The 26,088-nt window shown below is 47.8% G+C and overlaps 1 protein-coding gene across 2 annotated transcripts; it reads left to right on the top strand.

The window, feature by feature from the left end:
• Positions 1-980: 980 nt before the first annotated feature.
• Positions 981-16,840, top strand: TP53INP1 (tumor protein p53 inducible nuclear protein 1). 2 transcript variants are annotated; one of them, XM_054985375.1, is made up of 4 exons: positions 981-1,092; positions 8,982-9,267; positions 10,399-10,774; positions 13,067-16,840. In XM_054985375.1, exons 2-4 carry the CDS (start codon positions 9,156-9,158, stop codon positions 13,314-13,316), a joined length of 738 nt encoding a protein of 245 aa, XP_054841350.1. In that variant the 5' UTR covers positions 981-1,092; positions 8,982-9,155; the 3' UTR covers positions 13,317-16,840. The 2 variants fall into 2 exon arrangements, with proteins under 2 accessions (XP_054841350.1, XP_054841351.1); XM_054985376.1 differs by having other exon boundaries at positions 10,399-10,760; positions 13,067-13,200.
• Positions 16,841-26,088: the final 9,248 nt, after the last annotated feature.

Below are 26,088 nucleotides of genomic sequence, written 5' to 3'. Positions count from 1 at the left end.
TCTTGGGCCTGCCCTTCTCTCCCAGACTAAACTACCTCACAGTTTTGTCCTCAGGATTAAGCAGAAGACAGAATAGCACCTTCTCAGTGGGTCAGTCTAGATCTCCTCAGAAGATACCCGAGTGGTGGCAGCAGATTACCAGGGTCCTTTCCAGGGAAACCCTGGTCTAAGGGAGTTCCCAGCAAGGAAAGTCACTTTTCCTCCCTTCCTAACACAGACCTCCCATCCCACAGGGAGCACATCTCTTTCCTTAGTCAGATTTACATACCAGTTGGGAGCTAACAATGGGATATCCAAGTGGAAAGTTTTAAGATGTGAGGCTAGTTTAGGTGGGTAGCCGTGGTGGTCTGTAGTAGAACAGCAGGACTTGAGTCCCCTGGCACCTTAAAGTCCAACTAGATTTCCAGGGTGTACGCTTCAGAGAGCTAGAGATACTGAAGGGAGCTCTCTCCCTTCTCGACTATCCAAACTTACATTCTGGAAACCTTGTGCTTCCAGTCCACACACGGCTGGATATGCTAGAGCAAATCGGTTGCAAGAGGATTTTCCTGTGTGAACAGGGTCGGCTCTTAGCGAGCGCAACCAATATGCAAGTCAGCCAACACGGTGCGCGGGTGCAGCTTTCGTGCGTTCCGAAGAGCCCTAGTCCGCTGGGCCTGAATTGTTTCAAACGGCGAGAATAGCACTAAGCCGGGAGGCGAGCGCTCCCCCACTTCCCTCTGTGGCCCGTTCTTTTCCTTAGCATTTCCCCCTCCACCTCCTCGCCTTTTGTTGCCCGGGCTTGCAGCCTCCCCTCGCTCTGCGGCTCAGGGCCGGATCACGTGCGTTAGTGACAGCCTGTCCCGGCGCGCTCCCGCGCACCGCCGGGCTCACATTGGTGCTGCCGGGGCTCTAGGCCGGCCCCCCGCGGGATGGAAGGGGGGCACCGGGGCGGGGCCAGGGGCGGCCGCTGCCGATCAGCTGTTCGCTGGATTCTATAACAACAAAAGGCTTGCAGTCCCAAGCAGACGGGCCGACGCAACAGGACCGGGGAGCCTCGCCGCCTACCCCGCATCTACCTCAAGAGCTGCCGTCCAGGCTCGGTTGCCCGAGGTGAGTCCCGGCTGCCGCTGCGCTTTGAGGCCGGGCAGTTGCCTCAGCGACGCTTCGGGGCTGGGCTTTTGAGGCGCACCGTGCCCGGGCATGTTCTGGCGCGGCTGGAGCGATGGCTCTCTAGGGCGCCTTGGCCAAGTTGGATGGGGCAGCGGGGGGTTTCCATCAACGCCTTTTGGAAACTTGTAGGATCCGTGTCCGGGGGCACCTTAGGGACCGACCAGACTTCCAGGGGATGAGCTTTCCAGAGTCAGCGCTCCCTTCTTGTTACTTTGACTCTGAAAAGCGCATACCCGGGAGATCTCGCTGGTTTCTGTGGTGCCCCAGAACCCGAATCTTGCTTTTCCACTGCAGACCAGCACGGCTACCTGCGTGAAACTATGTTTGTAAACTTGGTGCTTTATGCTCTGCTGTGGGCAGGAGAAACAGGCGGAGCTCTAAGCCGCTTCGCTTCCTGACCCCCCCCCCTCCTCCGTTTTTCTTACATGGACTTCTGCGAGCCGCATTGTCTCTGCGTAAAGTTGGGTTTATAGAGGAAGGGGGGGGAGTAGGGAGTTGCTCAGTTAGGATGATAAAAGTCTCTCATCCCCGCCGTAACGGGGGATCCGGCTCTGCGCTTTCTCGGTCGCCCAGAGGTATCTTCTTAATGCATTGCACAAACCACTTGTGGCGCAGTTTTGTTAGCAACCCCCATCCTAACCGCGCTCATTCGGGAATAAACGCCACTAAATCCGGTCAGCTTGACTTCCTGGTGAACAATCAGAGTGGCGGTTGGAGGCTCCAGTTATCAAGTTTTAAAAACTGTAACCTTCGCGTCGCTGACTCCTGCGTAAAACCACCTGCTTCTATGGGCTCCTCCTGAAGAAGTGCGGGGATCGCCTCTTAAAAGACTTTTCGCTTGTTTGCTAGGATGTAATTTCCAAGCAATAGAGCCTATTGGAATTTCCAGTTTAAATAGAGATCACAATAGAGGTGTTTTTTTAAAAAAAAATAACCTTATTTTTAAAACGGTAAATCGAATCGGGGCTCGGTGACCGCATTTCGGTTTCCGTAACGAAAAGCGGACCCCGACTTCGCTGTGCCTTGCGGAATCGTAGTCGTGGGACCCCATGTTATGTTCGTAACAGGGGGAGAAGCGCGTCGGGTTTGACGACGGGCGCTTTGCCAGGGCGACGAGGGGTGCGAGAGGCAGCTGCGCTCCCTTTGCGAATAACCGAGGGGCGAAGCTCGCTCCCTGGCTGGGCGCGGAGCGCCCCCTCCAGCCTTGCGTGCTCTTCCCAAGCGAACTTGCCCTCACGCCCGTTCCTCGGCCCCGCGCACCCGCCCTCAAGCCTCCGCGCCCGGCTGCGTTCGCAGTTTGACCCCGCTTTTGTGTCTGCCCTCGCCCGTCCCCTGGAGGGGCTGGCCGAGGAGGAGCCAGGGGCCCGATCCGCCCAGGGCCTGGCTGGGGCTCAGGTTGCTTCCTCTTCTTTTGCATATCCTGTTTTGGTGACAGCGCCGGGGGACCGCCCTTCTGCTTTGAGTCCTCCTCTTTCCCGGGCGGATCTTGGACGCTCTTCCAGGTGTGACTAACCTCAGTCGAGCAGCCAGGCGGTGCCGCCCAGGGAGGGGCTGCCCTGCCATCAAAACAAGCCGGGAGCTGTGACTCATCGCCCTCTTCCTCAGGCCAGGGCAAGCCAGGTCACCTGGCTCCCGGGGAAACTCTTGTGGGGTGGAGAGTAGGGCCCGGATGAAACCCCAAATATATAATCAGATCATAACCAAGTAGTGCATTTGGAGAATAAAAATAGGCCCAAAGAATCCAAAAGGGTGGCTAGCGGTACCCAAAGTTTGCAGGCTTATGCATACTTACACAATGCAATCCTATACAGCTTTATTCAGAAATCCCATTTTCTTCAGTGAGGGTTAATAAAAAATGAGGGAAGTCCCAGTGCAGCCCTCCAGCCAAAAGACTCCCTCTGCTCTGCTCCAGGGTAAAGTGGGTGTGCAAAGTTCATATGCACAGAGGTGCTGCATGTCTGCTTAGAAGTAAGTCTCACTTTGGTTCTAAGCAGACATCCTAAGTCTCACTAGCTTAGCTTAGGATGTAATTATTGATTCATTTTATTTACTTCATTTCTCCCCAGTATAGACCCAAAGCAGCTCCTCTCCTCAGTTTTATTCTCACTGTGGCCCTATGAGGTTGCTTAGGCTGAGAGTATGTGAGTGGCCCAAAGTCACCCAGCAAGCCTCCCTGGAAAAGTGGGTCTCCCAGATCTTAGTCGGACACTCTGATCACTATACTGCTCTGTCTCTCAACCCTCAAAACACTTACCTGTGAGAAAACCCTATTTGGCTAAAATGGGACTTCTTAGTAAAGATGCATAGGATTGCACTGTTAATTTATTCAGTGTTGTTTGCTTCCACGTAAGTGTGCTTAAGACAAGGTTGATTCAAATAAGAGGCATAAAAACTTGCATGTGAGACTTTGTGCTCCAGCAGACAAGGCCTCGTTTAAACTGGGCTGCTACCCCTGCATGCCAGCACAACACCTGGGGAGGGGTGTGTGCATAAGGCCCCAGGTGCAACCCTCAGCTTCTCCACATACAAATTCTTTTGCCACATGTTGCAACCTGAAGGCTACAATCTCATGCATGCTTACCTGGAAGTAAACTGTGTTGAGTAAACAACATGATCCTATGCATCTTTACTCATAAGTCCCATTTTATTCAGTGGGACTTCCCCCAAAAAATCAGGGGTAAGCCCTGAATGCAGCCCTGCAGCCAAAAAACATCCCCAGCTGTGTTCTAGGGTAAAGTGGGTGTGCAAAGTTCATATGGTCAGAGTTGGTCTTTCAGGTACAGGCTTTGAAGGAAAGCTGCTGTATACAGCCAACTGTTAAATCAGTGTTGCTTTCATGGAATGAATAGTGAACAGATGCTATGGGAGAACTCATGTGGCACTGTTGATTACGCTAATTGTTGGACTAAGGATACATGTTTTGGAAATTCTGCCTGAGGAACATGTCTTGCAGGAGCTGGGTAATGAGTGGCCTGGGAACATCAATAGATTCCTAAATGGGTGGATCTCTTTCATGGAAGTTGACATCCAGATGCACTGATGTGCAGGCAGGGCTCTTGCGCCACCTAATGATCTTGACATGAACACCCCTGACTGTTGCATCTGTGTGGCAAGGAGGAACGGATAGAAAGGCACCCATCCTTCCCGTCACTCTTTTAGATGATCTTTGCTGATTAGTGGCGGGGTGTGTGTCGGGGGGGGGGGGGAGTGTCAGCCGTACACTTGAAATGCAGTTTCCTGCATTTTCATGAGGTGAATTTTAAGTCAGCCAACCACCTTCTCCATGTTCTCATGAGGGGACGGTGGTGGTGAGAAAGTAATTAACCTTTTGCATTTCATAAGTATTTACTTTTGCACAAGTCTGTGCTCTTGGGCAATTGTGGTGTGTTTGTTTGAGGTTTTACATTTCCCGCAAATCTGAGTCATCCACCTGCAAACCCATATACCACTTAACCTGGAGCAGTTTCTCCCATTGTTTGCTTCATTTCTGGTCTGGCTTTTTCACCAGAGATTCAAGGTGGATGACAAAATATGAAAAGCAATTCAAGCCAGATGGCAAAGACTTCCAATAAACAATGCAGTAGGACTAGGATTACAGAACTGGAAAAACAATGCAAACAAACAAAAACAACCCTTCTAAGGCATATATAATGTACCCAGTTGGAAATCACCTCTCCCCTCCCCCCACACTACTTTAAGTCCAGGAGTAAAAAACAACAACTAAGATGGGATCATTTGTGATCAAGGAAGCATTGCTGGGGAGAGCAATTGAATTTCCCTTCTTTTGTGTCCACATTCCCCTCTGTTTGCCATTCCTAAGGATCTAGAGATGGCTCTTGGTTCATGGGTGATGAGTCCCTGTTAGAAACAGAGCTACCACTGCCATTTTGACAGACAGGGTCCCTCTCTGCTGCCATTTTTATGGACAGGGTGTCTCTCTTGTCTTGTATATATGTATCAGGCTGCATGGAAGGCAGCAATGGACAGCTGCCTCACCAGGATGGGAAAAGATTCTGCCTGCAGTGCAACTCTGAAGGGCAGGGAACCCTTGTCCCTCTAAAAAAGAGGCCACCCTATATAGAAAGGCATGCAGACGGCTGGCACAGCTTATGGGAGTCTTTTTTCCTGGAGACTCACCCAAGCCTGAGAAGCTTTCCAAAGTGGTCTCTTTTTACATGAGCAGGCACTTTTTTAACAGGAAGGAGGGGCCAGAGTTTAAAAGCTGGGGAAGGGCTTGAGGTCAGAGAACTGGGTGTAAAGATTTCAGGAAAGGGGTGGGCTCACTGTATTAAATAAATGACTTGAACTTTTATAGTCTCCTTTTGAGTACCAAGAAAATGTGGTGCTGCTCTCTCTAGCTGAGGTTTTAGTAGCAATGAGGAGGAGGAGGAAGAGCTATGCAGATGCAAAATATACTCTTCAGGGGAGCAGCTTGTCTGGAGAGGTACAAGAGGCTAAAATGTTGGCCTGAGACCCATGAGAACTGGGTTTGAGTTCCCACTGGCTGTGAAAATCACTGAGTTTCTCACCCATGCTGTCTGGGCCTTACCTCAGAGAGGAGTTGGTATTGGTTAGGGAGAAGCAGAGTGCCTCAGAGGAAAGTGGAGACAAAAAAAAAGGAACGGTAAATCTTGAGGGTGGTTTTCTGTGCCTCTTCCCCACTTTACTTTAAGGTGTCAGGGGCTGGGTTTAGATGGCTCAAACAAACAAGTTGGGAGTTTGTGCTTTTCCCCCCACAAGAACCAGAATTCTGGATTTTGGAGTCCTGGTTTGTGGGACCAAACAGACTCCAAGTGGTTCAGCTGCTTGCGTTTGGATGTCATGGAAAAACTGGAATGAGACTTCCTGGTTTTGGAAGTCTTCAGTCATGTGCTGCAAGTGAGAGAGGAAGCCTGTGAGCCTGACAATAAACGGGATCTACCTTCGAAGCAGATCGGAACTGGAGGGATTCCCCATTGCACTGAGGATTGGCACAAAAGGTCAGAGAGGCCATGAATGACAATGATGGGGAAAGGCAAGGGTGTGTGTCTGATAACTTCAGTCAGCACGGGCAGAGCAGAATGCTCCTCTCTGGGACAAGCCTGCTTTCTGCTTCCACTGTTCTGCTTTCCAACCAGGGCTTTTTTTCCAGGGGGATACACACCGGCACAATGTACTGATGCCTCTTTACATAGTATCTCTTGGGCATTTAGGACTTGGGCTGAGACAGGAGAACATCAAGAGTACTGCCACCTTCTTTTTTTTTTAAGGAAAAAAACCCCACCGTTTCCAACAGTGTGCACATTTTCTTGGCTTGTGACCTAAGGCCAAAATTGTTTTAGTAAGCAAATAAATGTACTGGGCAATGGTAGAATGGCAATTTCCAAAGCAATGTACTTCAGGAAATGAATGAATGAAGACTCTAAGCTGTCTAAAACATCTACTTACAGAGAGGCTGCCTGCTGCATCTCTGCATGAGTTCAAGTTTGGGCCTGGCTTCCTCTTAAACTGCCTCTGTTGGAGATGAGTAATTTTGTTGCTGCTCGTATATCCAGTCACCCATACTTCTGATTTTATCAGTCAGTTGCTGCTGTTGCAGAGATACAGGTTCCTCACACTGCCTTTTGTCTCTGCATGAGCCGCTACTGTGGGCTAGCACATAAGAAAAGCCTTTCTGGATCAGAGCAGTGGTCCTCTAGTCCAAGTAGTTGTGCTAGAGAGCCAACATATAGGGCCTGGTGGCAAAGCCCCCCCCCCCATGTTACCTTCTAGCCCTAGTAATCCGAGCTTGGCTGCCTCTATAGAGGGAACCTCCCTTCAGTCACCATTTATAGTTGGGCCACTCTTCCATGAATCTGTTTAAACCCCTTTTAATGCAGTCCATAAGAATGCTCCTTTCTAATTAGGAAGTATAGTTAGAAGAGTGACTTATGGAGAAAATCCTTTTTGAAAGCAGGTAATTCTACCTTTTCAGTCATGATTCAAATGAACCTACAATTTAATTTCTGGGGGGGGGGGACTTGGAAACAGTACCCTAAAAAGTATGCAACATTTCCAGCTTGCATGTATTCTGCTACATGCAATTCCCTTTACATCTCTGGCTACAGTATGTCCCCAGAGCATACTCCTGCATGCCAGTATCATCAGCATACAGGCAATTCACCACTTTAAAGCAATGTTATCTGTGCAGAGGAAAGCTGCTCACAAATGCCCTGGTAGGTAAAAAGGTAGTGTGTTAGTTTAAAACTTTCCCTTCTCTGCCCCCTGCTGGTAGCACTCATGTTGCTGATGTACAAAATGGTGAAGTTAATGAAATAGTGAAAAGTTGCACAAAGAAGGGGGAGGCATTGTATGAAGCAGCAATTTCCAAAGTGTGAGGATAATTCAGTAGAACACAGGATATCTACAATCAATATATCAATACAGGTCACTGTATTGCCATCAGCAGCCCCAAGTAAAGGAATAATAATGAGGATAGTCCAGGCTTCTCCTTGAATATTGAGGGGTCTCCCCCCCTTTTTTCTGACATATCTAATACTTGTACTTTCCTGCATAAGGAAAAGCATGCAGGCACCATTCAGCAATAAAACTTGTACTGCATTCTTAAGCTCATTGCAGTCAATGAGGGAAGGATTCTGGCTGTATTTATTGACCTAATCACAGTTACTCACATGTCCAATTCATTGTAACTTGCGTGACTAGGCAGCCTACATTTCATGGTGAGGGTGCCAAAGGCAAAAGAGGATTGTTGCACTCTAGCCAGTACAGCAGGGCTTTTTTTCAGCTGGAACGCGGTGGAACGGAGTTCTAGAACCTCTTGAAAATGGACACATGGCCGTTGGTCCCGCCCCCTGATCTCCAGACAGAGGCAAATTTAGATTGCCCTCCGTGCACGGCGCGGAGGGCAATCTAAACTCGCCTCTGTCTGGAGATCAGGGGGCAGGGCCAACGGCCATGTGTCCATTTTCGCCAAGGGTGATTTAAACTTTTAAAAACTCCCCCCTTGTTCCAGCTGATCCCAAGTGATGTCATTGGTCCTGGGAGCGTGCACCCATTTTGCGTGTGCACATGTGATACCAGGGGCACCACCTCCCACCAAGAGTTGCCCCCTGTGCTGGCAAGCCACTGAGTTCCACCACCTCTCCCCCCCACCGCCAAAAAAGCCCTGGTACCCAGTATCCAGCATTGCTTAGCACTGGTTTTGTAGAAAATACAATCTGTTGGGGGGGGCGGGGGGATGGGTTTGTTTCACTTTTGTCCCGCTCTTCCTTCTAGACTTTGTACATGGGGGGGGGGATCGTGTGTTGTGTATTTAATGTAAACACAGAACTTGTGCTAAATTTCACCATCATCACATTACCTAGCCAGCTCCTAGCCAAAGATCTTTCCAACAAGGATTATTTTTTTCCCTTGTTTGGGTAGGAAAGTACCAGGCATACATGAGGAAATCATACTCTATATCTGTCAACAATGCAGAACATCTTGGCCCTGTTCCAGAAGTAGCCAAAGATAAGAAGATTAGTGTTTGAGCAATGAGGAAGAACATATTGCTCTGGGGCAAGTGAAAAACAGTGTCCTTTTGCATGGGCCGAACTACTTTTACAGAAACACAAGTGAGCGAGCATTCTCGAGTTAGCCTCGGCCAGTCTACATATTATATTGTTGGGGCGTACCCTAAAAATGTAGTGTGTGAATGGGATAAATGTATATGGTGTTGGTATACAAATCAAAGAGAAAATTGGCTGCAGGTTTCTCATGAGCATAACTAGTAGGGCCTCCAGTTTTGCTTCCATGTAATATGTGGAGTTTTTGTCTGTATATATCATTAAGATATATCTTCTTCTTTGCAGGGTTTTGTAGCAACTGTTCGCAAATCATGACTTCCCTCGCTCCTTGCCTGAGCCGGTAAAGCCTTTATGCACTTTAATCTTCTACCTGCGTCCTTGGCAAGTACATTTTGAGCCTGTACCTTAATTCTTGGATACAAAGAAGTCCTTGCCAGAGTCCAGTTTGTGGCCTTACTCATGTTCCAGAGGCTGAATAATATGTTTGTGGGAGAAATCAATAATTTCCCCAGCCAAGAGCCAGAGTTCAGCGAGAAAGAAGAGGAGGAATGGATTCTGGTGGACTTTATAGGTAAGATAGCTGCCAAGTATAGTTGGGGAGGGGGGGGCAGAAAACAATAAGTACGGCTTCATATAAATGGGTAGTTGTGGGCTAAATGGGAATTTGTGTAAAGAAAGGAATAAGAGCATAATCCCTGGGACAGCGAATGGACTTCTGACTTTCAGAGAATTGGTGTAATGTAGTGACTAACAAGCCGAGTTATGTGTTGGGAAGTCTCTCTTGTTCAGATCTTGCCTCTGCTCCAAGCTTTCTAGGTTTTTTAGGCAACCTAGTGCATTCTTGGGCCTCAATTCCTCATTTCTTAAGATAGAGATAATAATAATGACCTGCCCTCATGGGGATAGCCCAGGTGAGCCTGATCTCGGCTGATTCCGCACATGTTGGATAATGCACTATCAATGCACTTTATCAGTCGTTTGAGGTGGATTTTTTGTTCCACACACAAAAAAATCCATTCCAAATGATCTATAAAAAGGATTGGAAGTGCATTATCCAACGTGTGCGGAATCAGCCCACATCAGATCTCAGAAGCTAACCACCTCTGTTAGTCTCTTGCCATGAAAACCCCACCAGGTGTCGCCGTAAGTCAGCTATGACTTGAGGGCGCTCCACCACCACCAATAATGACCTACATTGCCGGATCCTTGTAAGGATTACAAGAAGTTAATGTATGTGAAGCACTTTGAACATTTGGAAACTCTGTCTCTTCTTCCCTGATCTTTTTGACTGGTATAATTACAAATTGTCTTATTCATATGCTAACCTAGGCCATTTTGAAGCAGCAGGTAAGGTGCTAGGTGGGGTGCTTCATTCCACCAAGAGAACAAAGAGGCTTCAGTTCTGCTTGATGGTGGAGACTTTCTCTAGCTTATGCCAGAGAAGCACTGAACCTTTAAATCCAACCCCAAATCTTTTAAGTTGGGCAAACATCCCAACAGGCTAAGCTATTCCTGTATTTGGTACAATGCCTATTACGCTGTTTTCCCTACACATATAGTCATATAATTGTTCATTGTGGTGATATGTTTCTCTCTCTTGCTCTCCCTCTGCACCCTGAATTACCGTAAACCTCTGCTCTCTGACCACTTCAATCAACCTTTTCCATCTGAACGATGCATCTGCCTCCATGGCTCTCACTAGACACCTGTACAAACTTCTCGACAGTTGTTGAAGAAGAAGGTGACATCCCTGACTCATCCCCTGTTGATCATTCTCCTGTCTTTTCTTGTATACCTAATTCCTTGGAGTGTTTGGATGATGCCAGTGAGTCATGTTTTATTCAGTTTGACTCGTGTCCCATTGAGGAGAGCTGGTTTATTACGCCACCTCCGTGTTTCACTGCTGGTGGCTTGACCGCTATCAAAGTGGAAACCAGCCCAATGGAGAACCTTCTGATTGAACATCCCAGCATGTCTGTATATGCCGTCCATAATGCCTGCCACAGCCTTAACAAGGCTAGCTGTGCTGACGAGGAAGAAGAGGAAGAAGAGGAACCACATGATGTAAGCAGTTCTAGGTAAGCCCTCTTGATAGCTAAAAGTAACAGCATGCATGGTATGAAGCCCTCCTTGATTTGGACAGGCTTGGTGGAGTTGGATAGTCCACAGAGTGGTTTAATTGAAAAATTATATGCAGAGGTGCAGGTATTAGGGAGGCGCCGTGGCTCAGTGATCGAGTATCAGATAGAGTACTCAGGAGGGCTGTATTGTTGGGAGTGGGTCTCAGATGCAAATGAGTTAGGAACCCTAGACTTCACTGCTATAGACTTCACCACCGTGTTGTATTGGATTCCTGCTAATGCTATGTCTTTGTGAACTTCTACCTATTTACCCTATGGCATTGTTTATGGAAATGTTCTTAATCTTGATGGTATTAATCTCACACTGTGTAATCTGCCTTGAGTCTCAGTGAGAAAGGCAGACTATAAATGACATAAATGAATAAAATGACTTAAATAAATCAGCTTTGCACATGGAGGCCTCAAGTTCAATTTCTTGCATCTCTAGTTAAAAGGATCTGGTAGCAGATGACCTTTTTTTGGAGACCCTGGTAATGGCTAACTAATCAGAGTAGACAGTACTGACTTTGAATGGTCTCACTTGGTATAAGGCAGCATTATGTGTGTTCATCTAGTGATGCCTTCTACTAAAGGATTAGATCTATCATATTTTAGTACACACATGCTCCCAGGTACTGTGGGATTCTTACTACGAATCTGCAGGTCAGGTATGTACTATCGATACCACTAGTGGGAGAAGGAAAATGTACCAGTTAAAACTGGAATACCAGTCTCACATCCCAGAATTTTGCTCATCCTAAGAATCCTAATACACAAATCCCATTTCCTGTCATATACTTCTTAATGTTTGTTGTCCCATTTCATCTGTTGAGGGCTTATTGTGAGGGAAACTCTAGGGAATCCCCTCCATGTCGCCCCATGGTTGCTGGACCTCCCCTTTGTTCCAGGAGCTTGTCATTTCTCCAGCTGTTGGGTTCTGAGCTTCCCCAGGACTTTGTCCTGGAAGGAAAACTCACTCCTACTAAGTTGAAGTAGTCGGCACTAGAACTGCCTATGCAGTTCAAAGGACGTGTGCAATTCCAGGAAAAGTACAAAGGAAATGCCTTAGCATTCTAATGTTACCTATATAGCTGCATTTACTATTGAAGTGGGGCTAGAGTTGCCAAGTCACCTGGGCAACCATCAGATGATCAGGAGGATAGGGAAGGCACGGGGAGCGATTGCCACATCTTGCCTCCGTGCCCCACCACAATGATGTCACTTCCGGAAGTGACATTGTCACGAGGGGTGCTTGTGCTTTGCGCCAGGGCCAGTTCTTTAAGTATTGACCCCAAACACTATATTTTAGGCTGATTCTTAAGGAATTAGCCCTGGTGCTAAGTGCAAATGCGCTCTGGCCCCCCACATGATGACATCACTTCCAGAAGTGACATTGTTGCAGTGGGGCGCAGAGGTTTGTGCACCCATGTGCCAATGGCAGGCGATTGCCAGGCAGCTTGCCACCTCCTGCTGCGGAAGACAAACTACTGGACGTTTGCCTGCCACCCACAGACTCCTGGGAATCCTATGTGGGGACCATATGTGGAATCCTATGTGGGGAATGCCCTGTAGAAAGAATACAGGAAAAGGCCTCAGTGCCAAAGTAGGTATTGGTGTGTTACAATTTCAGAAAATACACATCACTGAAAATGGCTGCCAGCCATTCAAAGTTCCTCCTTTTAAATGTTTGTGAAACACCTTTTCAGTAGAATATCTGTCTAACTCCAAATGCTCCAGTACAGGAAAGGACAAGTTATAAATTGATGCAATCAAAAAAGGGAATAATTTTATGCAAAGTTGTTTTCAAGAGAGCTGGTTTCTCCACTATGGGGACTTTTTGTTCCTGCTTAGATTGAGAAAGCCTGTGGCAGCCAGGCCTGTGAGTCTGTTGACCCATGGTTACTCCATGAGCTGTGACAAAAGGGGAGATTTTGAACCCAGATCTCCCATAGCCTAGTTTTACTCACTAAACTACTACAATAACTTCAGCACTTTCAATTTTTGTAGGTGACCTTTGCTTATGCTTAGAGTCTTGTGTAAGATTCTGTCTCACTGTTAAGAACTTTGCCTCTCTTCTGACTACAGCTACACCCTACAGTTATCCCAATATCCCAGAAGGTTGGCTGCTTAGCATCTGCCCTTAACCAGAACTTCCACATGCACCTTGCCACACACACACATTTCTGCGCCCTTGCACGTATCTGATCAATAGTCGCACCTTAACCTTGGTACTTGTGCTTTGAATTTTAGGACGGAAGCCTCAAGTGAACTGGCCCAGCATGTCCATTGCTACATTGCATCATTCTCTGCCCATTCAACCTTTCTGGAACAGGCCAAGAGCTTCCGCTCTTCCCAGTGGATAAAAGAGCACAGCGAACGACAATATCTGAAAAGAAACTGCTTCCGTCGCCTGAATCTTACCAGGGGTTGCTATTCTCGGCAAATCAAGAACAGTGGATTGTTTGTTCACCAACCTTGCCAGCGCCAGTATAATTACTGAGGGCTTTGGGAATGTTTTTTCTCTTCAAAAACAATATTGGTTAACTGTTGCTCTGTTATTATTTGTAGGTAATGAAGGCAAGATCAATCTTAGGCTGATCATCAATTGTTTCTTCACAAACACTAAGTGTTACATTAGGTTGTAACCCACGTTGATGTAACGGTGTGTCACAGAATGCCTTTGAAATATTTTAACTGCGCTCGGAAAAATATCAGTACAGTAGTCTTTTGTGTGACTGGGGTTGTTTTTTCGTGTGTGACTTTTTTAAAGATTTTTTTTTAAATGATGATGTGTGGATGGGTTCATTTTTATATTGGTGTTTCTAACCAAGATGGAGCAGGCACCCTTCAGTCATATTGTAGTCTGAATGCAGTTACAAAACTTCTCAGGGTCAGCCCTACCTGTACATCCTGTACACAACTAAATGTGAGGGACCGTAAGTCATCAGACTCCTAATGTGGAGTCAGTTCTGTTGGGGGAGGGGAAATAAGATAGGAGTTATGTACTCCCCCTAGACACTCATTTGTGTCCTGCTTTTTGATTCAGAGTGGTTTACCACATACCATTCACAAAGGAGGTACCCTCACAGGGAAGTGAAGTAGCCTTGCCAGGTGAATTTGTGTAGTGTGTTCTGTCTATCAGCTGTGAAGGACAGTAAGAAACTTTCCATGCTTCCTGCTTTGAAACTTTTGTGGAAACCTCATCATAGCTCCTGAAAGTGTTTCATACCATGCCTTTTAACCGTAACTGGAAACATCTATTTAAACACTCTGGTGATGAGTTGGAATGAACCTTGTTATGGAGGCATTGGATGGATTAGGCCCTCGTGGCATCAGTTTGTACAGACTTAAATGTCAGCACAGAATGCACAAGAAGTTCTATACTCTCTTTCAGTCCTGGGAAGAGCATCACAGTACATTTATTCTTACTTGAAGATCTGACTGCTGCCATGACAAATTAAGCCAGGATATCGGGCAACTGGACACTTTCCTAGACTTATATCATACCTGTCAAGCCTCATCCATCTCATTCTAAAAAAACCTCTTCCAATTCAGAAATTAGGAGTGGAACAGTATTTGGGCAACTTGCTGTCCACTGCATGTTTTGACTTATATTGGGTTTGAACTAAAATCTAAAGCTACAACCATGAAACATTTTTAAGCATAATCTGTCATCTCAGAGAAGCGTTCCCTTATCAGCCCTATTAACAAAAGCTAAATATTTAATTTTAAAAGGAACTGAAACTCTCAGCTTCCTTCTCAAAATGCCTGGCTATAATAGCCTTTGTAGAAGGGACTGATATTTACCTCAGCAGAGTATGTTGAAGTCAGATAGTATGTCTGTCTGTCAACAGCTAGATTCAGTGACACACTAATTACACATTTAATGTGTCCCTCCTTCCATCTTACTCTTACTTCAAATACTACAGGTTTAACTCATTTTTCATATTTTTTCCAAAAATACCCAAATCTTGTTTGATGGTACTTTTTTGGAAGTAGAGCCCGACAAGAACATAACAGCAATTTAGAATTCTATGCTTTTTTCCTCCCATTGTGTTCACATGCAAATTCACGTTCTCCCCTTTATTTCTCTAGCTGTGTTAACCTACTTCGTTAGCCTTTGGAGGGAAAACACCACAGACACGCTTTGAAACTCAGGAACCTCTCAACATTTAGCTGTGGATTCCTACCTGGAGGTTTTCAACCAAAATCAAGAATTGACAAGTAGGCAGTCTTAGGTTCTTAGCCATCTTTTCATAAACCACTTCCTTTTATTTTCAGAAATGGTCAGCTTCTCACGCTCCCACCTGTTTGCATAGGTGGGTGAGTGAGAATAGATATTTTTATAGGTTCCTAGCTAGTGAGCATTTGAAGCTGAGACTGCTCCTAGTTGAGAGAGAAGAGTTTTTCTCACTTTGTGCTACTGGATTACTTTCCTAGTGATGAGAGTGTATAGCTTTTACAATAAATGCAGGCTTGTTGCATACAGATGAGATTTTCAGTTCTGAGTATTGGAAATAATGTTCTTGTGGAAGGAATGATTGAATATACAACATTACATCTGACTTTTTTATTATCTTGCATATTTATGTTACTAGTTCGGTTATGTGCCTCAAAGTCTTAGACTATTAGATTTCAAACGATGTGTGTGTTTGTGAGTAGGTCTGACTTTTTAATATAGGTTTCTTTTTAAAAAAAATGTATTAACTTGTAAAAGTGGGGCCTTGCACTGTGTTGAATGGATAATTCATTAGTTTTGCTGAAACTTATTTTTTCATTTGTATTGTAAACGAAACTGTGCCTTTTTAAAGTAATTTGTATACTGCACACTTGAACTTGAAGACTCAAAAAAGGGACATTTCTGTAGGATACTGTACATCAGTCTATGCATTAACAATGGCAGCTTCTTTGTGGAGCCATTATTCCTTTATACGTGTAGCAGTACTTTAAATATTCAAGGTTTTTAGGTCCGTTGAAATAAGCAGACAAACTGGAGTAATGGAGTAGGATAATCTCTATAGCTGTGAGGGCTCAGAGGGCTTGTTCTTTCAGGAGCTGCTTCCTGTGCGAGGAAAGAGAGGAAGACCTGTCCTATTACATTGCCTCTTCAAAGCCATCCTCTTATTGCAGAAATATTGTGTATCTCCTAGCATCAATATAGCTGCGTCAGTAGGTTATTCACATGTAGGAGACAACGCTGTGTACTTTAGACAGGCCACCTAAGTCACATCAGATTTTTCAGGCCTTTTCCTGCACCAACAGCAAACCACATGGTAGCAACTGTTTTTAACCTTGCCACTTGAGACTGCAGCTGGGGGCTTGCAAATCTGAAGGCTCCCCCCCCCCCACACACACCAAATAGTTCTAGTTTTGGAAAGCTAACGATGAAATCCTAAGCAGAGTTACTCCAGTATAAGCCCATTGAAATCAATGTGCTTAGACTGAGCATGCACCCTGGGAAAATTGGTGGCAGAATTGGGCTTTGTGTCCCAGTATATATTGGCTATCTTGGTAGCTGCAGTTCCTTTCAGATTTGAAAGGAACTATGATTTCAGTTTGTAAATCTTCAGTCTGAGCGTAGATGGGTACCTGCTTTGAACTGTGCCCTACATTTACATATAAATAGTTCTCAGGCCTGCCTCTGCTTGGCCTGTTTTTTTGCCCATGTTACAGTTGCTGCTGGCAACACCAAGCTGCCAGATAGCCATGGCTATGATTGCCTGGGGCTGTTCCATCCACACATGCTGCTGTGCTCTCGTAACTTCTGTGGGCCCCTGACACAAACAGCTTTCTTTTGTGCTACTTTGTAGCACTGGAGCTTCTGTGATCAATCTTGAAGGATCTTAATGGTTTCCCAAAGAAAAAGACAGGAAATAAGTACAGCGCTTTGCTTCCCCACACAAGGAATAAAATTAGTTTTTAGACAACATGCAATTACTAACAGTCTCTGATATCTGTGTTTCATGATGCAGCTGGAACCTCTGGAGAAGCAGAATCAATAAACAGGTCTGTTGGTTTAAAAAACTGCCTTTTCAGAATCTACTTTCTGCTCTGTGCTTCCATTAATAAAAACATTACTTTAGTTTATTCGGTGTTTAACCCGCCCTCCCCACAAGTGGGCTCAGGACGAGGTACAACAGTAGTAAAATACAATTGCATAGCAAACTCTACAATAAAATTCAGCAATTAAAATATATATACAGAATCCTGATATAGTTGGCTACACATTCCTGCCCCCAGCATACAAAGAGGAGGTAGACAGACAAGCGAGCTGTACTCGAATACCGGAGACCGGTGGGAGGCTTTATGATGGTCCTGACGCTGGCCTCAACCGTAAACCTGGTGGAACATCTCCATCTTGCAGGCCCGCTGAAATGATACCAAGATCCTGGTGGGCCCGAGTGTCCTCAGACAGAGAGTTCCACCAGGTTGGGGCCAGGACCGAAAAGGCCCTGGCCCTGGTTGAGGCCAACAAGCCTCCCTAGGGCTAGGGATCACCAGTAAGTTCTTACCCACTGAACAAAGCATTTTCTGGGGCACCTACTGGGAGAGACGGTCCCTCAGGTATGCTGGTCTCAATCTGTTTAGGGCTTTAAAGGTTAAAACCAACACCTTGAAATGGATCCAGAATTCCATGGGGAGCCAGTGAAGCTGCTGTAGGATTGGTGTAATATGTGTCCAGTATGGAACACCCATCAGGACGTGAGCAGCATCATTCTGGACCGGTTGTAGTTTCCAGATCAGACTCAAGGGAAGCCCTGTGTAGAGTGAGTTACAGTAGTCCAGCCTAGAGGTGACCGTTGCATAGATCACTCTCATTAAGTCCTGGGCTGAGAGAGAGGGGGCAAGTTGCCAGGCTTGCTGCAGATGGAAAAAAGCAGTCCGGGCTACAGATGCAACTTGGGTCTCCATAGACAGGGAGGAATCCAAGATCATGCCAAGACTTTTAACCGATGAGATGGACACCAGTGCCCCCCCCCAAAGGCTGGGAGATGGAAGCTCACATCCGACAGCCCAAGGCCCAAGTACAGGACCTCCGTCTTTGCAGGGTTCAACTTCATTCTGCTCTGCTTCACCCAACCAGACATGCCTCCAAAGCTCTCAGAAGGGCATCTGGAGCAGAGCCAGGTCGGCCGCCCATCAACAGATACAACTGGGTGTCATCTGCATACTGGTGACAACCCAGTCCGAAACCGCACCAATTGGGCGAGGGGGTGCATATAAAGATTGAACAACAGGGGGGAGAGTATCACCCCCTGCGGGATGCCACGTACCAGTGACTGGCGCGTGGACACCCTCTCCCCCAGTGCTACCCTCTGTCCCCGACTGTGGAGAAAAGAGACAAGCCACTGCAAGGCCGTCCCTCAGATCCCCACATTGGCGAGATGGTGGGCCAACAATTGATGGTCGACCGTGTTGAATGCTGCTGAGAGACCTAGCAATATCAGCAGTGACTGCCGACTCGCCTTGATCCAGGTGTCTGCAGAGATTGTCTGTGAGGGTGACCAACACTGTCTCCGTCCCATGGCCCGGACGGAAACCGGACTGATATGGGTCCAGGACAGAAGTCTCTTCCAGGAAAGCCTGCAGCTGTTCCACCACCATCCGCTCAATCACCACCCGCTCAATTAGTAAAATTAGAGTGTCAGACTATGATCCAGGAGATCTGGGTTAGAATCCCCATTCTTCCATGGAATCTTGCTGGATGAGTTTGAGTCTGTTAATCACTCAGCCTAACCTACCTTGCAGGGTTATTGTGAGAATAAAGAAGTAAATAAAGGCAGTCCCAAGAGCATGTTGAAGATTATTCAGATGCTTTGTTGCTAAAAGCACTAACTGCTAATGATAACACATCATGCATTTCAAGGGTTCAAACCATATTTTAGGTATTTTCTATTTTGCCCATTCCTTCAAGGTGCTCAGGGCTGTGCACTTGGTTCCCTTTTCCCATTCTAGCATCACACATGAGGTAGGTTAGGCTGCATGTGCGTGATTGGCCCAAGGTCACTCAGTGAGCTTTCTGACTGAGTGCAGATGTGGCGTCAACACTCCCAGTCCCCATCTGATCCATTAACCTGCCCACATCACTGGCAATTTTGCAGTCTGTGACATCTATCCCTGCAATAGAAAGTTGAATCTGAGGGAACTGGATTTGCTTAAGGCCATTTAGTGAATTGATGGCTCAGGAGAGATTTGATCAGGTACATTTGCAAATCGATAACTATACTATACTATTTATTTATTTATTTGATTTATACCCTGACCTCCCCACAGATGGGCTCAGGGCAGCTTGAGGAAGAGGTCCTCTTGAAACAGTGGCCTTCTTCATAAACATAAAGATACAAAAAAGATTTTTAAAAATCCCCTAAAGATCAAACCATGAATGTCAACCATGTGCCATGCCCTAAAAATAACATGGACTGCAGTTGATCCAATGTAAGCAAATGGCATTTGTGTGTTTCTGTGGCAGTTTTTAACTATGCTTTATTTCTGTACTGCTGACACACATTTTAAGAAAAAGTGTACATAACAGTGACTTTCCCCATTCCTGAAAGATTACATTAGGTGGAGTCCAGCTATTCTTGGCTAAGAATGTTACAGTGCTTTGGCATGTGCTCTGTAATGTTCAGAAGCATGCTGCGAAAGAGGAGAGAGGGCCACGTGATGCTCAGGAGACAGGATGTCAGTCATTACAAGAGGAGTCTATACTGATCCCTCTAGGTAAGGACTTAAACGGCATGAGAATTTTCTTTGGTCTTGACTTTGTGGATGCAGAAGAGCAGCAGTGGAGCCAGAACAATTAAAATCTGGAATAACAACATTCGATTTATATACTGCCATTCAGGACAACTTAATGCCCACTCAGAGTGGTTTACAAAGTATGTCATTATTATCCCCACAACAAAACACCCTGTGAGGTGGGTGGGGCTGAGAGAGCTCCAGAGAGCCATGACTAGCCCAAGGTCACCCAGCTGGCTTCAAGTGGAGGAATGGGGAATCAAACCGGGCTCTCCAGATTAGAGTCCCGTGCTCTTAAACCACTACACCAAACTGGCTCTCAGTGAAATCAATGTCCTTGCCTACAGACAGCCCCCCAACCTTAAACGATTTCTCACTTACAATCATGAATCAGCTAGCAGAGTCACCAGCACAGGTACCAGGCCCTGCAACAGACCCAGATGCCAGCTCTGCCCTTATATCTACCCAGGAAATACAATTACAGGACCCAATGGCATCAACTACACTGTCTCTGGCTTTTACAGCTGCTCATCCTCCAATGTGATATATGCCCTCATGTGTCAACAATGTCCATCTGCTCTGTACATTGGACAAACCAGCCAACCTCTACGCAAAAGAATAAATGGACACAAATCTGACATTAGAAATGGCAACATCCAGAAACCAGTGGGAGAACACTTCAGTCTACCAGGACATTCCATCAAAGACTTAAAGGTTACTGTAGTTCAACAGAAACCTTTCAAAAACAAAATCCAAGGGGAAGCTGCTGAATTGGAATTCATATGTAAATTTGACTCAGTTAGGCTGGGACTAAATAGGGACTATGAATGGTTATCTCATTATCAAAGGTAACTGATTTCCTTAGCAGAAGCAAACTGATCTCCATATCAGAAGCAGCTGTTTGCATCTACTCCGCCCTCCCCTCTCCTCCTCTATATCTGACCAGTTTCTTCTTGCCCTCCATGCATCTGACAAAGAGAAATGTGATACTCGAAAGCTTATGCTACAATAAAGTTGGTTAGTCTTAAAGGTGCTACTGGACTCTTTTTGAAATCAAAATGTTGGCGTAAAAAAATGGTCTCTCTTTCCCCAGCTTGCTCTCAAAAATTAAGGTCAGACCTGGATCCCCTGTTCATAAAGATGGAGAAAGAGAAACCAGTGGGGTGTCATTGCTGTAGGGTGGTCAAAAATGAAATGCCACCATGTAAGGGCACTCTGTGGCCCCGGACAGCATGCCACAGGTATAGAGGGAGCGCAACATTTCCAGCTGCATTGCACCCTGGCTCATCAAATGACCTCATTCCTTTTGGAGCTGGGAAGGGTTATTCCATGGTCCTAGCCGCTTTTGGTCAATAAGATCACCTTGTTCATGCAGCCCTGCAGCCATGGAAATGTCTTCTATGTCCAAATATATATGGATATGTTGTAGAATATGGGAATACACACCCTCTCTGTTTGCATGTGATGTCGGTCAGACCATGCATCTGGACATTTCCCTCCACCCCATCCTTGATTATGTGGATTCTCCAGTACGACTGTTCCTAATTCTTATCCTTCAGACAGAGAGAATCAACTCTAGCTATTCCTTTGAACTATTTTTTCAAGGCTGCATCATGGAGATCCCCATGGGAATCTAAATGGGACGTAAGGGGGAAAGTGTGGTCATTGGACAACTATTAAAGGGGGAGGCAGAATGTCTTTACCGATGGAAATAATATATGGAAAGTTAAAATAAGTTAATAGTGTGAACTAATATTCTTTTTTTTTAGACAATGTATTGGATAGAATAATAGATACAATTAGATAATGGGTTGGAAAGCTGTTGGAAGTCTAACAAGAAAAGCGGGGAGGGAGTGGGTGGGGGAAACAGGAATAGGTGGGGTAATAGAATGTATATTAATTAATCTGTATGTTAACTCACCCAATAAAAATTATTTTTTAAAAAAAGAGATCCCCATGGGAATCAGTCACACTTGCAACTGATATTATGTGCATAGAAATGCACCTATCAGTTGCTAACTGGTTCTTCACATGTAACGGTTGGGGGAGGCAGTCCTTTGAATTGCCAAGAGAGAATCTCATCACTTCCCTGGATTTGTGGTGAAGTACGAAAATATGGCAAGATTTTTGTAGCAAGATGATACAAATGGTCCACCTCCTGAGTGATTATATGAACTCTGCGGTAAGTTACCCCTTAGTAAATGGTCCCTCGACCAGTATTAGTTCAGCCTTGTGTTTATGTCACGAATGGACAGTTGTACAAAAATCATAGGTAATCACTCGAAACACACCCATTATCTACTGCCCAGCTTATTTATTCTGCTTATTAAAAATATTAAAACTTCAAATATCCACCAAAATAGGATAATAACAAAAATGCGAACAATATTCGACAATGTATTGTCGAAGGCTTTCACGGCCGGAGAACGATGGTTGTTGTGGGTTTTCCGGGCTGTATTGCCATGGTCTTGGCATTGTAGTTCCTGACGTTTCGCCAGCAGCTGTGACTGGCATCTTCAGAGGTGTAGCACCAAAAGACAGAGATCTCTCAGTGTCACAGAGAGATCTCTGTCTTTTGGTGCTACACCTCTGAAGATGCCAGCCACAGCTGCTGGCGAAACGTCAGGACCTACAATGCCAAGACCACGGCAATACAGCCAGGAAAACCCACAACAACCAATATTCGACAATGATAACCCATGCTCTGAACACATCCAGATTCATTCACTCTATGCAGGGATTGCCTTTCAAAACTGTTCAGAAACTTTAATTAGTACAAAATGCTGCAGCCAGAATCACTCATACAGTGGCTGTCTGTTAGCTTCAATTCAGTCCCAAAGGCTGATTCTTACCTTTAAAGCCCAAAATGCCTTTAGATCAGGGTGCTTGAAGAACCTCCTCCTTTCATAAGTCTGGTTCATCACCCAAACAGCCTAAACAACCACTTGGAGTGCCAAACAGGAAGACGAATCCCAGATAGCTCAAGAGGAGATGTAGGCCTTCCGTGCTGCCAACCATGATCCATGGTCAGAGGGTTTTTGAACCTTCATCCAATGCAGTCAAGGGCAGGAAGCCAAGAATACCCTCTCCAGACACCTCCCCATCTCCTTCAAGTATGCTTATATTGGAATAAGTGTTGCTAGTGTTACTGGACTTCTGTTTCATTGTACTGAAAGCAGCATGTCAATGTGAGCGTCTGTGGTACAAAAACTGGAAACTCACAGGGAAATCCTCTTGCAAGGCACCTGAGGCTTTGAATCAGGTATTTGCAGTAACCTTTGCACATTGGTTTGAGGGCTAAACTTACTAGTGAAATCCTACAGTGGCCTATATGCCGCTCTTTTGGACAGATTAGTGCCACACTCAGAGTAGTGAACACAGTCCCCTCAGTAGAGCTGGGGAGCTGGGGCTGAAAGGAGTGGCTTATTCATCTACTGTATATGAATTTTTGTATGTAAGCTTTTACAGCTACTGTTCACTTTTGTTCATGTACTCTGTGGTTACCGAGGGTAGCTTGGTGAGTTGTACCAGCAACTGTTCTTCTAAGTGTCTTGGTTGTTACTCGCTCTCACATTGCACCGTTAGCATTGTGTGCCAGTTTTATACCACTCAGAGTTCAATTTATTTTCATTTATCTTTATTATAAAGTATCTCTGTACAATTGCTTTGAAGTTGTCATCGCTGATTTATCCTTAGTCGGTGACGGCTATTGCTTGTTTGTTGGGGCCGAAAGGAGTGGCTTATCCAAGGCCACCTACTGAGCTCACGGCAGTACTGGGAGTCGAACTAGCAGACCGCTGATATCGCAACCCAACCACTTAACCCCGGTTCGGACATTCAGTGATCAGATACAATGGAGAAAATGTGAAAACAAGCATAAGGTCAGCTGTGGCAAAGCCTGAACCAGGTGACAGTTCTGAAGACTATCCAAAGATTTTTAAAAAGCGATTCCACCCCCCTCCCGGCACGCGGTCCAGCCGCTTCCCCTTTCCCAGGCAAAAGAACTACCTTCCCGCCTTGACAGCTCTGAACGCCGGCTGTGTTTACATTTTGGAGGCAGCCCCACGTTGCCGAGCCTTTCCCCCTCCTGATTGGCTGGAGGGCCACCTCCAACTCCGCCCAAGGGCGGAGCTCGACTCGCTGACCTGTCTGTCGCGCGTACTGCAACGGGAAGCGAGGAGCGGAGGAGACGTGGAGCCTTTTATCGCGCGGGCTCGCCTTGCGGCGCCCGAACCAGACTGCGGAGGCGGGCGGGAGGTAGTTGCCGCTCTTCCCGAACCCGTGGCTGTTAGCACGGGTCAGGCTGTCCCTGTCAACCCTTCCCTCCAAAGGGACGCTGGCGGCACCCCGAAAGCCCTCCACATCTCTCCGTAGTGCAAAGCGAGCTGCAGGAAGCGAATCCTCAGTCCGGAAAGGGGGCTTAGTGTGGGGGAGCCGGCGGAACTCGCTGTCACTATACACCGAGGGGTTTGGGATGAGCACGATTGTCTAGCTCTCGGAAATGACAGCTCCCCCGGCTTTTGGGGTGGGAGTGAAGCTTCCCATCCACCCGAACCTCCTTCAAGGCCAGGGAGCAGTAGCTGCCTGCCTGAACCCTCTTGGCTGTGGGGCTCGTGGGGCGCTGTGGGGCGGGCCGAAGGCAATGGCGCTGGGGAAGTGCATTTGGCGGGCTGCAAGGGAAGCGGGACGGCCCTGCGCCGGGACTGAGCAGCGCTGTTGAGCAACGCGCAGCGGAGAGAAAGAGAGCGGGGAAGAACCGCGGCTACCAGGATTGCCATTGCGAAGGGGGTGCGGGCCACCGCGCGAGGGGCGTCCTCCTAGCGCCGCACTCCCCCGGGGGGGGGCATGCAGTCGCCCTCCTTTGCCCCCCTTCTCTGGGGAAGTGACAGCAGAAGCGAGGCAGGGACGGTGGGGCGACGCGCGTGCCTGTAAAAGGAGGGACTGATCCTCCGGGGGGGGGGGCGTTTCGGCTTTGGGGTTCCGAAGTGGGCGGGAGAATAGAGCCCGGGAAGAAGAAGCCGGTGACGGGCGGGCTGAGCTGGGACCCACGCCGACGCATGCGCAGCAGCGGCCCTATATAGCGCCTTGGCGCCGGCGCCAGCTGAGCTCAGTCCCGGTCTGGGCGGTAAGCGCGGCTGAGGGGGAAAAACCTTTGGGGGGCCCGCCCGGCGGCGGGGGGCGCCGGCTGGCAGCTCGCGCCCTTTGGATCGGGCTACTGGGGATGGAAGAAGGAGGGAGGAGGGCTGGGTGTATATTGGGGGGCGGGCAGGGGGCGCCCCCAAGTCCTGAGGCGCCCCCCAAAGGGAACTGTGTTGGGGCTACTGTTGCTGCGGACGGGGGGCTGGATCCCCCCGCTGGGGCTCCCCTGGAGGAGGAAGCGAGCGAGGAGGCGGGATGCCCGCCCTCCAGCTTGGGTTTTGGAGGGAGAATCGGGCGGGGAGGGGAGAGAGGCAGCCCCCACCCCATCCACCCCGGGGGGGTCTCCCCGGGACTCTTGTGAGGGATGTCGAGGCCGGGGGAGGGGGTGTCGCTCCCCCCGGGCGAGGGGCTGCCGCTCTGTGCCTCCCCTCCCCCTCTTTGGGCGCCAGGAGGGTTTATTGGGGTGGTCCTGAAGAGGGCTGGGGGGATCGCGCTTCAGCCCCCATTGCTGCCCCTCGAACCTATTTCTGGGAGGGGGTCATGAGAGGAGTTTGGCCGGCCTGCCCTTGCTGTAAGACTTTTTGGAGGGAGAGGCAGCCTCCCTCCCTCCCTCGGTGCAAGGAGGGAAACGGGTGGGGAACCCGCCTAGCAGTTTCCCGCTTGGCCCCAGCCTTTACCTCCCTTTCCTAATGTTTAGGGTCGGGGGGGAAAGAAGGGGTGCATCGTGCCATTTTTCCTCTAGGAAGGCTAGAAGGTGGGAGAAAAGGGGAGCGGGTGCTGGGGGGGGGCTTGCCTTAGTTACCCAACTGCAGCATCGCCTCGACTCACTGCTCGGGTCTCCTACTGTAGGGTGGAGGACTAAGGGGGTAGCCAGGGATATTGGGGGGCGGGGGGGGGGTCCGCATGCCTCTGCTGCGCTTTGGAGGGAAGCTGTCTTTAGGCAGCTGGGGGCGAAGCGGGTTTGTGGCTCCCCTCTCTGCACCCTCTTCTCCTGGCGCCCCTTCCTAGATACCGCCGGGATATCGGGGTGCAAAGAGCGGGCTCGTCCTTTTAGGATCTGTGGAGGCGGGAAAGCTGTGGGGAGGGATCGCTCCCCACCCCCAGCCTCCGCGGCATCTCCCGCCAGTCTCCTTGCCGGACTTCTCGCAATGCCCCGGCCTGGCCTTGCGCCCTTTCGGGGTCATCCCCGGGAGCTTTCCCCGGAGCCTGGGGCGGGGAGTGGCGGCGGCCGAGGAGGGCGCCCGGAGTCCAGCCTGCAGTGGCTGCCGCCTTTTCTTCCCCGCTCTCTAAATTTGGCGCGGGGTCGGAGATCCGCGTCTCGGCGGCCGGGAAGGGAGGGGGTAGGACAAATGGCAAGCCCCTGGGTGTCTCAGGCAGGAAAAGGGGAGACTGAA

This window comes from Eublepharis macularius, chromosome 7, assembly GCF_028583425.1.
Source record: "Eublepharis macularius isolate TG4126 chromosome 7, MPM_Emac_v1.0, whole genome shotgun sequence".
NCBI lineage: Eukaryota > Metazoa > Chordata > Lepidosauria > Squamata > Eublepharidae > Eublepharis > Eublepharis macularius.
Note: the sequence above shows the minus strand (reverse complement) of the source record. Positions and strands in the feature narration are given on the sequence as shown.

What these genes read in the sequence shown, in the direction of transcription:
- TP53INP1 (XM_054985375.1), top strand. Translation starts at nt 9,156, where the DNA reads ATGTTCCAGAGGCTGAATAATATGTTTGTGGGAGAAATCAATAATTTC. An exon ending in GATTCTGGTGGACTTTATAG is followed by an intron (nt 9,268 to 10,398) that starts GTAAGATAGCTG and finishes GGCTCTCACTAG; the next exon opens with ACACCTGTACAAACTTCTCG. An exon ending in CATGATGTAAGCAGTTCTAG is followed by an intron (nt 10,775 to 13,066) that starts GTAAGCCCTCTT and finishes TTTGAATTTTAG; the next exon opens with GACGGAAGCCTCAAGTGAAC.